This window comes from Ambystoma mexicanum, chromosome 6q, assembly GCF_040938575.1.
Source record: "Ambystoma mexicanum isolate Mex_15411 chromosome 6q, UKY_AmexF1_1, whole genome shotgun sequence".
NCBI lineage: Eukaryota > Metazoa > Chordata > Amphibia > Caudata > Ambystomatidae > Ambystoma > Ambystoma mexicanum.
Window position 1 is genome coordinate 36486430 of NC_090937.1, and position 13068 is coordinate 36499497.

At 46.7% G+C, this 13068-nt stretch overlaps 1 protein-coding gene across 8 annotated transcripts in view; it reads left to right on the plus strand.

The window, feature by feature from the left end:
• ARHGAP24 (Rho GTPase activating protein 24) overlaps nucleotides 1-13068 on the plus strand; it is a 1622143-nt gene that overhangs the window by 1510264 nt on the left and 98811 nt on the right. For all 8 annotated transcript variants that reach the window (XM_069630408.1, XM_069630414.1, XM_069630413.1 and 5 more), the window contains one exon: nucleotides 8580-8787. In XM_069630408.1, coding sequence (XP_069486509.1) covers nucleotides 8580-8787 — 208 coding nt within the window. The remainder of the gene's footprint in view (nucleotides 1-8579; nucleotides 8788-13068) is intronic.

Below are 13068 nucleotides of genomic sequence, written 5' to 3' on the forward strand. Positions count from 1 at the left end.
AGGCAGGACATGGAGTAGAAACCTAAGAGGTGCTGGTGTCAACGGAACTAACAACCTCCAATTCATCTTCATCACAGACGGAATAGAAGGACCGGGAGAATTCTCCACGAGGTTTGTTGACTGCTCGATCATTTTCAATGGCAGCTACAAGCTCCGTGTCAGACGGGTGCACTGAGCCAGACGCATGATCAATGCTGCTAAAGTTTCGATTCGAGATCTACTTCATTGAGGAAGCCCTCTTGTACCGGGACTTCAGCATGGGAGCCAGTTTTACCCCTGGGAACCGAACCCAGAGGAAAGATGAATGACAGGTCTCCTTTACAGATAGCATGCAGGGAGGGAGGCAGGGGCAGGTCTGTCACCATTTCCATCATTTGCACGTGCAGTGATTTGCTTGAGTGTTTGGACAGGCTCCGCAGGCCAAATATCTGCAGCAATAACTTCTCAATTAGCTAAGAAGAAATACATTTTGAAATATAGATGTGTCGTTACCTGGTGTCCCGCAGTGAACCATAGTAAACCACTCGACCTCCACTCCTCCACACCATGCTTCCCGCTACTGGTAGAATATTTAGTGAACACACAGAGCTATTGAAAGGGTCCGCCTGCAGGAACTGGTGAGATAGTGAAAAGACTCTGAAAGCAGTATTACACAGTAGGACCGCAGTAAACCACTCGACCTCCACTCCTCCGCGCTGTGCTTTGCGCTACTGGCAGAATATGTAGTGAACACACAGAGCCAGTGAACGGGTCAGTCTCCAGGAACTGGCAAGATGGTGAATAGACACTGAAAGCAGTATTGCAGAGCAGGACCACAGTAAACCACTTGTGCTCCACTCCTTCTCCGCCCCCTGAAATTGAAGGATGGTAGATGAACCACCAGAAAATGAGTGGGGCTAATCCACACACATTGACCTATGCTCACCACACAACATAGACATAGACCCGTGTAGCTGGACACAGCCTAGAGGCGCAGTCCCCCCTGCCATATTTAGTTGGAATATGACAGCCAAGATTACATCAAGGCCTCTCAGAAGGAGGAAGGCAAAGCCTTCCTCCTGCCATGACCAGCCTAATTAACCAGCAAAGGCTCCATGGATCCACCATGTCCTTTGTTAGCTGCTGGTGGCAGCTTTGCATACTAATCAGAGTTAATTCAAGCAGGCCCAACGGGAGGCCTGGTCACATGACTAACAAAAGACCGGAAAACCCCAACAATCTTTGATATGCACTTTGTTAACCTGAATTCAGCTCCAACTTCACAATATCAAGCGCAATGACCTGTCATGTCTGGAACTATGTGTTTACAATAGACAACTCTTGCAGTCGGACCCCATCCAGAAGATATGAGTATGTAGATTGATGAAGACAGAAAGTCCGTTCTCAGCACATTTTCAAGTAGACCTACCACTATAATCAGGAACCACAGATAACTCCATTAACTGGAGAGACCTTTGATCCACAACAAACAGGAACATGGCTGGGATGTAGCATTACCTGTTTTCAGCCCTTTACCTTTTCTGTTGCAAAACACTCTGGCTATGACCTCATGCATACAGGCGATTGTCTGTGGGGACCCAGGATTGGTTCATTAAGGTAGGCTTAGCCTACACCAATCACTGTGGGCCATTTGGCTTTAAAAGACAGTTGAGCCCCTCTTTTGGGCAAATCATCTGAAGTCTTTGCAAGGAGTAACAAGAAGAACTCATTTGGACCCTGGCTGAAGGTACAGTCTGACGTACAGCTTTTGCCTGTGAAGGTAGGGCAGGATTTCCAAAGAGGGAAGCAATAGCCCTCCTCTAAACATCTCTCCGGGAACAGAGGGAGATACTAAATCCAGAGGACCCTCCATCAGCTCCAGAACCGGAACCCAGTAAGCACACAACGTGCCCTGCTAGGCTCTGCAAGCAAGCTTTCTAGGAGGGAAGGGCCAGAGAGTCTCTTAACCAAACCAAGAACAATGCTGTTGCCTGCAACACTCTCCTCAGCTTTGGGCTGTCCACCTTAAAGGACGAAACGAGCCCAGTGAGGGAGCTATGAGGAATGCATCGACAAGCATCAACCAGCGTACGCATTAAAGGACTTTTTCGAGCCAGTCAAGTCCCTCGAGCTGCAACTGACTGCACCGCTGACTGTTGTCAAGCCACAGTCACTAACATCATCTGAGATGCCTCAACCAGTACTTAACACCCGCCACCCAGCACTGAGACGATTCCTGACCCCAAGATGCCATGTAGGCCAGCCTGCAGCTGTCCGTTCAGCTTTGCTCATCGAACTGCCTGCTGCCTGATACCCGCAGCTGTCTCCCGTCTTGAACTCTGTTGCAGGAGCTGCAAAGCACCCCGAAACCAACTCAACCCTGTCGAGTGCCAAGAACCTATACAACCACAAGGTACATTGTGGTTCTGTCCCCCTAGTTATTCTCTGAAGGTCCCTAGGGACATTTTACTACCCATTGCTCCCTTTGTGTTGAAACCAAGTATCCTTGAACTATTGTGATTAATTACTTTAGCAACTACCCACCTGTCACTATCCACAGTGCATCCTTTTTCCTTCTCGAACTGTCTGTCCTCTGCATTCTTTTACAGGGTGGGCTGTATTTTGTAGTGTGCTAGGACTGTCTGTTGTGATAATAATAAAGTAGATATGTTTATACAGCATTGACTGTACAGTCCCTTTTATCACTGGGTAACAATTGTATTTTGGCTGTGTTGCAACTAATCAACGATCCACGACCTTGCATAGATAAGCCTGCCGTTCAGTCCACGTTACCAAAATAGGACAAGGAGGTTCATAGTTTGCTTGTGTTTCCAATCCGTTTGGATATCTTCTGGTGTACTAGAGGTGTGGGGCTGTTTGATGGCTTAGAATCCGATATTCATCCATGGACCGCTGGTCCCCTGGAAGTTGATTTGTCACAAACGACTTTGGACACAACCAACTAGAAATTGGGTAGCCATATTGGTGACAGTCTTCACGAATTTTCTTTAGGCTCAGCCAGCAAAAACATGTTTTGCAAAATGTTCCTGTGTACTGTTGATGACCTTGCATCTTATTGGAGTATTTAACATGCAAGTCGCTTTCAGGTTTGCATAAACTGTTCTGCAAATTGCATGTGAACCACAGTATCAAACTCTGCCGTATCAGGAGTACTGAGAAAACTCCTGTTTATACATCACCAATTGTGCTGCACTGCCACGCTGTGAATTCACATGATTGTCATGGGGTACGTGTTTGGATTTTGGTCTTGGTTTCTGCTCGTTTGATCTGAATACTTGAGTGGGGGAGGAGAAGGCAATGCCTTTTGTGCTCACATGAGAAAGCAAAACACTGACATTTGAGAGGTTCAGTGAAGGTCAAACTTTATTCCATTGAAAGGTTCTTGCAATCCTTGAATTGCACAGGGGCAACGCGCCCTGGTCTTGGAAGCAGAACCACGCAGAGCAACAGAGGTTTGAATCTTAGAAAGCGAACTCAAGGATGCTATTAGGCGTGTTATTAAAAAAAAAACAATAAAATAAATCAACACACGTTTTTTTCATCTCGGTTTCTCTTTTCTGTGTTTTGCTTTTTCTGTCTTCATTCTATAAATCTTCACCATATTTGTTTATCGATGTTTTCCTTTTCGCTTGTTTTCTGCCAACCTTCAATCTGCCAACTTCTCATTCTTTCCTTTTTCTATCACTCTTTCTTGCCTCTTTTCACTCCTCCATCCTCCTCTCTTTCGTCCTCCTTTGCTCTCTCTTCCTCGTTTTGTTTATCACACCTCCTCACTCCTCAATTGTTATCTCCCTCTTTCTCGTATAGCCGCTCTCTCTTTCCCTTACACCCCTCTCTCTTCCCCCTTTTCTCTCTCTGCCGCTTCCTCCCTGTCTCTCGCTCTCTCACCTCTCTCAGTGCTGGAAATGGAAATTATTAACTGTGGGATCCCACCAGCTAAGGGTGGGCAGGAAGCGTTAGGAGGGCGGGGGTTGTAAGCTAGCGGTAGGGGAGCAGAGGAGATTTTTCTCATTTCAAGAGATTCTTTAATAATGAATGAATTATTAAAGAAACAAAGGAAGGAGAAGCGTTTCCTATGATGCTGTAAACAGATTAGAAAAGATCCAGATCTCTGCAAAGCTGTACTTGAATATTTTCTGCAGAGCACATGCTGACTGGCGCAGTCACAATTCTTCTAACCAGACTGTCCAGTGATCTAGTGGGTTAGTCACTGGGCTCCGATCCTGGGAGCAAAAGCATATGGATGTACAGCTATGGTCACAAATCGTTTTTCCGGATGCGAGACCCGAGGAGACATTTTTTGCTGGATCTCGCATCTGGAAAAATCCGGCCCAGTGGCCAACGCTAACCTCCCTCACCCTCTTTCTCTAGGCCGCTCGATCGCTCCCCATCTCTCTGCTTGGCCCACCCTGTCCCTCTCGACTTATGCAAGTTTTGTCCTGCCTTTAGATGTTGCTAATACTAGCTTGTTCCGCTGTTTCAGTGTGCAACTTAGTCACGTTTTCCTGCAATGATTGTAATGTGATGCGTGGTCTCGTGTGACTTTATGCCTGAACCGCTGTTTTCATATTCAGTTGTGGAGTGTCCCCATCTGTGTGCCAGCAATGCCAAAAGAAATGCAGCCATTTACATGGCAGAGAAGAATTGATGTCATTATTTTCACAATTCTTCTTATCCAGGACTCGAGAGCAAACAAATGCACTCATCGCACGAAATACCTCAACATATGAGTAGACCATAACGGCAGTACTAATTTGAAATGGTTTTCCACCTGGAAACCATTGGGTGCATTTATCTGAGGATGTGACTTACACAAAAGTGGTTTTGATTAGAATGTTTACAAGTAGAAAAATCTTTACACGCAAGGCAGTGGCTAAGTGCCGCGGTCACTACTTAAATATGAACTGAGATTGAACTGCACTCACATGAACGTGCATACACTTAGGACACACCTGCTTGCCGCGAAAAGCAGTAGTCTATATACTCCACTTATCGTGACAATACCCTTTGCCTCAGTACTACACCCCAGTATTTTCAGCCCTGTCCTCCCAAGGTGGACAGTTCCAGCTTGGTTAAACCTTTCCTTGTGCGCGCGGCCTGTTCTAGGACAAGGACCCGTAACCACAATGCCACTTGATCCTCTGCCACCACGCGAGTAATGCTGCCTCACTGTTGCACGCAAGGGAGATTGTGGAATTTCCTAAATCCCTCGGGCATTAGGCATGTTGGCAGCGTTTTTCTGTAGCCTGAATGAAAGCAAACATGAAGGACTGAGACTTCAGAAGGGTGTGCTGCACAAGCCTCGTGGGTCCACGTGTACGGTGGCTTCTCTTCTTGGGGATTGGCCTCAGGTCTGCCTTCCTCCCCCTTTGTGCCCCAGAGTAAGGCAAGGAGCCCTTCATTCGATGGCTTGCTTGCTCAATAAATCAAAAGAATACGGTGCCCCTAGTTCTGGGGGTGCATTTATGTCATGGAAATGAGTAATCATATAGTGCAGACATAAAGCATGCCAGTAGACCCAAAAAAGGCTCAGAAACATTTTGGCTTCACTTCTTCAGCAGCAGATTTTCAGGGGGTGCAATGGAATTGTATATCACATCTGGTCAGCCACGGGCAGGAGCAGGTGGGACTCCCCACTCCTGTGACAAGAAAGAAGATTATGCAGTGCATAGGAAAGCAGGGTTGGGGTGCCCCTCCCGCTTTTATCGTGGGGGCACATGACGATGCGTTTCAGAGCATGGACTTGTCTGGAGGCTGGGGGGCATATCTCTTACCTCCTCCCCATTATCTCTTTACGAATCTGAAGTGCAGCCCAAGTGACCACCTGTCCAATGTCTCTGTTACAGTGGCCCTGCCAGTCACGGTACCCTTCAGGCAAGTCCCCTTCCTCGTGGTGATGGATGCGAGCGTTGCTGAGATACGGGCCAGGGAGGTTCTTTCCTCATCCATGTGATGCTGGTGGGTCAGAGGCAATCTGGGAATCTGTCTCTTACTATTTAGGCAGGGGGTGAAGAGATTGCTGTGCAACCAGGGGGCCATTGGTATCTGTTTCTAGTGGCATAGCTAAAGTCGATGCACCCCCACACAGGAGTGACCTGCCCAGTGCCCTGGTTTATGGTGAGCAGCACACAAAACGTGTTGGTTGATATTTCGGAAATGTTGCACTGATGGCCGTGCAATTAGCACTATCGTTGTTGACGGTGCAAAAACCTTCTTTCTATGCATTTTTCCACCAGAACTATGTTGCCCTACCCCCAGCTCGGATCTATGCCCGAATGCCTGGAACAAAAGAGCGACCTTGCAGATTCCAGGCCATATAGGTCAGTCTTTTGTTCCTGGCCCTCTCCCGGTCCCTATCATTGGTCCCCCCTCAGCCCTTCTCTGCTGCGAGCGGTGGTCGAAGTGTACGAAAAGAAGTAGTGGAACTATTTGTTTATTTTTATTTATTTGGATTTTTAAAGCGCTCACACAGCCCGGAGGCATTGAGGTGCTGTTACAGGAATATGTCTTAGTTGCATATTTATAACACAATTAATACCGAGAGGTTTCTAAGCACGGACGTGTCGTCTTGTTTCCAAGGTGAGCGAGTTGCCACTGAGCTATCTTCCCGGGACAATGTACCCTGCTGGTCTGCCTCGCTCCCCACAAACCCCATCCCTGTGCCGCCACCAACACGCAATCGAACCCCCAAACATACACAGCTGCTATTTATGGGAGTTTGCAGTGCATTGCACTGAAGTGCAAGCTTCAACAACTTCCTGAACGTTTATTTTAAAACGAAACCATTCCAGAACGTTTTTTTTTTAAATAAAAAGAATAGGAACAGTGAAACTTGAAAATAAAAAGTATGGGAGCACTACTCCCGACCGCTCCCGCCCAATTCAACCTCTGGCTCGACCTCTGACGCCTCACCCGACATTTGCCCCCGCTTACCTGCTATGGGCTCCGGCCTTCTCTGTTCGCTGTCTGGAGGCCGCAGAGACAGAAGCCCAGCACACAGCATTTTGTGTCTGTGTTCGAGAACTTTTGTGCATCGGGCATCTGTCTACAGGGCCTACGAACCGCAAACACTCAGCACTTCTCTGAACCTGAACTGATGAAAAACGGCATTGACATTTTTTTGTTGTTGTATTTGCCCTAGTGCTGCATGCTCATGCACTGGTGCACGTTTCTGTCATATGGGCCACAATTATTTTCATTTCTGGCCCCTGCAGAGTCATTCTGGCTGCTCTCTGGGACAAGGGTCTGTACCTCGTCGCCCGGCCGTCACTTGCAGGCATAGATGCACAGCAGCAAAGCATGATTCTCAGCCTTCAAGTAAATCCCCGTAACTCCGCCTCCCTCTCTCATCACTGCTAGTAGACAAATACTGTTCTCTCGTCCTCTAGTAAACCTACTCCCCCTTTTATGAGGGGGTGGTCTGTAGGGGTAATAGAATCTGATTTATAGGCCGTAATCACACCAATCGGGAATCAGGAAGAAAGTACTCAGGATGCTATCTTGGGGTTAAAACAGAGGATAGTTATAGGACTAGCTATGTTTCCATATGATATGTTATGATTTGGTATTTATAATGCGCCTGTACACAAGTGTTTCTAGGTGCACCGGACAACGATCCTACTAGGCCTTGTGTCATTCGGATCGTGCACGTGTGACAACAAAAGTGCAAAGTGGGAAGGGAGAGGGGGAAGTGCAGGAGAGAGGGGAGGGGAAGGTGCAGTCAGGGCACCAATGCTCTGAGTAAGTGCAACCAGGTCAGCGAGGCACTGGGTAAGTGCATGGAGGGCAGAATGAGTTACAGTTACAGCCCCTAAGTGTGCATTAGGCCCAGAGGCAGTGCAGGAAGACTGGTCATGAAGGAGCCTGGTACCCTGCGAGAGTCTCAGGGTACCCGGGGACCCATCAGGGCAGGCGGACAGGAAGGTTAGCAAGGAAGAGGCAGAGAGAAGGCAGAGGAAAAAAGGAAGGTATTCAGCAGCTTCCAGGACTTCAGGTGGTCCGAATCAAGTTTGAGGGGGGCATGGAGGCCGTTCCAGAGGGAGGCACCTGCAGAGGAGCAAGATCTTCCCCCTCCCTCTCAGCTTGGAGAAATGCCTGACCCTCAGAGAGTTTGAGGCAGCAGTGAAGCGCTCTAGAAGGAAGGTATTTAGGCAGAGAGAGCTGGATATGGTGCGGGCCCCGGTCTCGAGTAAGCCTTGTGGATGATGCAAAGGGTCTTGAACTTGATCCTTGTGGCCACCGGGAGCCAGTGAAGAGATTTCAGGGCTGGAGAGATACCGTCCCTGGGCTTGAGGCCATGGATAAGTCTTGGTTATATAGTTGGTTAATAATTGAAACTAATGCGCTCTTTGAGTATGATAACTGCAGATACACAACATGCATTTAGAAGCTTTTAGAGAATACTGGTAAGACTGATTTGTGCTATTCATGCTTCCAGTTTTCTGCAGTTGCTTCCAGAATTGCGACCCGTTCTGGTTCCACAATGATGACTCTTTCTTAAGTAGCTCGGCAAGAGCCTCAGTGATGGGTGCAGAGCATTGCATATTTTGTATAACAAGCTTTTAATTTTTCTGGAACAGGTATTTTTGGGCAGAAGTTGGAAGAAACGGTTCGGTACGAGAAGCGGTACGGAAATCGCCTGGCCCCGCTACTGGTGGAGCAGTGTGTGGACTTCATCCGGCAGAGGGGACTTAAGGAGGAGGGCCTCTTCAGGCTTCCAGGACAAGCCAACCTGGTCAAGGAATTACAGGACGCCTTTGACTGCGGAGAGAAGCCATCTTTTGACAGGTACGTAAGGTTTCGGAGCGGGGCACCAGCCAGCTGAAGGAAGACCCCTTGCATACTATGTGAATTGCCCAAGAATGCTCAAAGAGCGTGTCATCAGACTCCACATTTCTAAGCATTCAGACACCTTGTTAAACAGCCTTTTCATGTGGGATATGAAGGTGCTGCTGTTCTCTCTAAGAGAACTTCAATGAATGTTGTGGGGCCAATAGCAGGTCAAACCACTCTGGTTTAAACATCATAAACTGAACACAAAGTGAAAGATTTTAACCTCCAAATACTGTTTGTCGTTGGTAAGTGTCTTCTTGCTTTCTGCATGGCATCACCCTCAAATTTCTAGACTGTACTTTCAAAGTAAAAAAAGTTGCAATTATAGTAATCACAGTGTGCCAGGGCCATATTTAGCTTTCAAGGCTCTGTTAAGGAAATTCAGGGCTGCTTGCAGGCTGAATAATTATTTTTAGCGTTGACAATTTTCACCGAACCAGCTGCTGAAACCAGCAGCCATGTGAAGGCGGACCCTGATGATTCATGTACTCCCAGTCCCATTCACTAGTCTCAACATGTGCAGCTAACATGGGCCATCCTCGTGCCGATCACGTTCCTCATTCACACAACAAGGCACACGTAACTGGCCTTTACATGTGCAGAGAGGGAGCGAAGGAATGCAGTGACGAGAAGATGGGCACGGGATTCTAACTTCACATCACACAGTTAATATCTGAACCAATGATCTTCTGTTATCAAATTCCGTTTGCAATGTCTTTATGTTTCCGCTTGAAACACCGTTTTGCTTTCTCCCCCTTTCCCCCAAATATATGTACTACTCCTCACTTCACTGTAGACAGCAACACTCTGCAAACTTAATCTTACCTTATGGAGATCAAAGTAAACGCCCGAATGTCACCATCTGTTTGCTCTCAGATAAAAGGGTCAATCGGTGGCAAGTAATGTGTAAAAGGTTCTGTTGTGAAAAAAGTGTAGATTTACCCTAAATCCAGCGATGGAAGCACCAGGTTTGGTGAAGTTGAACACCCCATGGGCTATCGATTCCCAGTGTGTCCTTGTCAGGCGGGGCTAGGGGCAGCTTGCACTCTGAGATAGAGCCAATGAAGTGATGGGGAGTCTCAGGCAGTGTCCTTCTGAAAAGAGTGCCCTCTTGCAAGACTATTACCCCGTCTCTTCACTTTCCCCCCTGCCCCCCGACCCCCTGCTCCACCTGAACACCCATCCCCACCACCAATGCATCCCGACTGCGGGCAGACATGCCCCGTAAACCTCAAAGAGGGCAGTGCACAAACCCCTCTTTGCTCACCACAGACCACACTCAGGGACAGTCACTTCCTTCCAATGTCTCCCCTACCCCTTGCGCCTGCCTCTCTTCAGATCTCTTCAAGGGCACACTCAATTCAGGCGAATAAATGCGTGCAGTGGACCTGCTTCTTTCCCTGGAAATGTTAAAGAGAACGAGCAGGACAGTTTCTCGCTCTGGTCGTGCAAAGGTAGTGGATGGGGAGATATGAGGGGCAGTAGAAGAGAGGGGAAGGAGGAGTTGCAAGAGTTGGAAGAAAGCACTGGATATATTGTAAAGGTGGGGGAGAGCCTGCAAGGAGGCAGGCCACGAGGAAACAGAAGGAGCACGGGACAAATAATGGTGATAGAGAGAGAGAGGGAGGGAGAATGTCAGAGAGCAAATGAGAGGGAGGGAGAGATGTGCAAGGACTGAGATGGAGCAATACACAGAAAGAGGAGGGAGCAGGGGACAGAGAGAGAGAGATGGCAGAACAGTGGGTAGGCATCAAATAGTCTCAGGGAGACACAAACAGCATGTAGAGGATCTGGTTGAACAGGGGATGTGAAGAGAAAAAGAAAAAACAATAACATTTCACACCATACGCTATTTGAAGAAAAGAAAAAAAAACTCCTCATCAACAAAGGATCATAAAAGAAGAGACAAAACACAAGGTTTGCAGGTCTCGTATCCCAAGACTACAGTGCATCAGTTACACAAAAACAAAGAGAAGTTCTATAGCTGGATACCATCATAGTGGCGTACTCTTTTGGAGTTCAACTGCTTCCACAAGAGTCCTTACTTTAACTTACTTTACCACCCCATACACTATTGGGATGGTCTAAAGATTACACTAATTCATCTCAAAGACAAAACATCATTCCCCCATAAAACAGTAATTATTAGTTATTTAGAGAAGATATCTCTATCCTTATAGATATGTTTTTAATCAATATTACATCATCACAATATCGTAGGCAAAGAAGAACATCGCTCATTATTGTGACTCCACACATCACTGCATATCTTAGCCTGGCTTAGTTAAAAACCCATTGAACATTGTTTGAACAAGGTAAGCAGCTGCTGAGTCAGGAGACCTCGTACACTAATGTCGCAGTCTTAGAAAGAGAGGTTTACAAGTATGCATGTTTGTGTGTGTGTGTAAGATCAAGTTCACTCTGTATCGGCCTCTACCAATGCACCCACCACCTGAGAGGTACTGGTGCAGCGTCTGCTCTATTATATCTAAATCAATGACACACTCTGTTTCAACCCCTCCAGGGCTAAAGTGTATTCCCCTCACATCTTCTGAAACAGACCTGTAACAGGACTAATGCCCTCTCAATAGCCAGTGTGTGACTTCTAGCTTGGCTCTTCGCTGCGTGTGATGGACCTAGAAATCTCTAAAACATATTACCTCTTCGTAGCTATGTCTTCTCTTATTTAGACCACCATTTTGTACAAGGCAGAGGTCCCTCTGCCTCAAGATATCGCTCATGTGTTGCCTTATGTCCAGTCCACAGTGTTCCCATGTTCATGGCTGGAGTGCTCTTTGCTTGATGTCTTTTTCTACGGTTGGGAATACAAACTGCCAAAACTGCCACTCAGTTGCAGCGTGCCCAATGGGGTGCAATGCTGCAGACTGCAGCTTACAAGAATAGTACATTAAACAACTTTTCACAGGACTGAGACAGAGAAACATTGAAGCAATGTTACTTCAGTAGATGTTTTTTGAAAGTGCATCCTATGTGTTTACTGGTGTATCCTGTTAAATTATCGAGAAAATATTTTTGACATGCCATTTTGTCGAAAACAAATTGGCTAAAAAAAAATTCTGAATGGTTTTTTTATTTTATGTTTTTTTTGGGTTTCGCAAGTAAAAAAAGTGTTTATATAACAAAAGAGGGGGAACTCCCCCATTTAAAGAAAAAAAACATTCACATTTTTTTTTATTCGGCAATTTTGTGCCGACAAAATGGCATTTTTAAAATATTGCATTCGAAAAAGTCACTAGGAACCGTTTACTGGAAAGTCCTTTTACCGGACCAAACACTCCTAACATCTGTCCTCTTTCCTCACCTTGGATAACCCCCTAGTCGTGTTGCTAGATTCTTCTGTGTGCAGACCTATTTTTATTAACAGTGAAGGTTTGGTCAAAGCCTCACCAAGGACTGTCATTTTTGTACGTGTTGCCTTGGTAGCCAATGCGATTACCAGGGCAAGGGTACTGCAAAAGTGCCCCACTTTGTCCTATGGTGAATTTTTTCAGAAAACGGCATGTCAGCGTTCTAGGCTGGTGGCAATTCTTTCCTATTTCTGAGGTTGCATTGTGGTGTAGCCATTTCAGTGCATTGGTTGACATTTGCACCATGAGCCATAGGAAGATGGCTGCTTAGGGCTTTTAACATCTAGTAACTTGTCCATTGAAGGTATCCTCTTTGTGAGGCTTGTTCTTGGCAAAATCCATCTTTGGCTAAGTAAGCCTTGGCCCAGGGCTCTTAATGGAAGCCCTGGCTGAATGGAACTGGTTTCGCCTGGCTCTGCTTCCACTGTTGCCCATGAATTAGGTACAAAGCTGGCCTCCGCTGTTTCAGAAACTGCCAGAACCTTGAACAGTGCATGGCTTGTGGTTGAAGGGCTATGATCACTCCCAGCCCATTGAATGCATATATCTGTGAAGCCCTGAAGCTTTTTGTGAGTTGACCACCTGGAACTTGCGTGTACCTGGATGAAGACCACAATGCAAGCTATCCTGCTGGAGGCTATGTTACTGGTCTCCTAGTCCTCTTGAAGGTTAAGTTCAGCTAATTATTGACCAGAGGGAATCATCTTCTGCAACCTCTCACCTTTACTTGGTGGGAATAGTTGGATCCTTTACCTCCGCAGCTATGTTTTGTTCCTGTTAAGCACCTGGCCTTGTATTGAACTATCCCAGACTTTTTGCAGGAGACTGAATGACATTTTCTCTCCAGCAGCACTTGATCCTTTGCTGG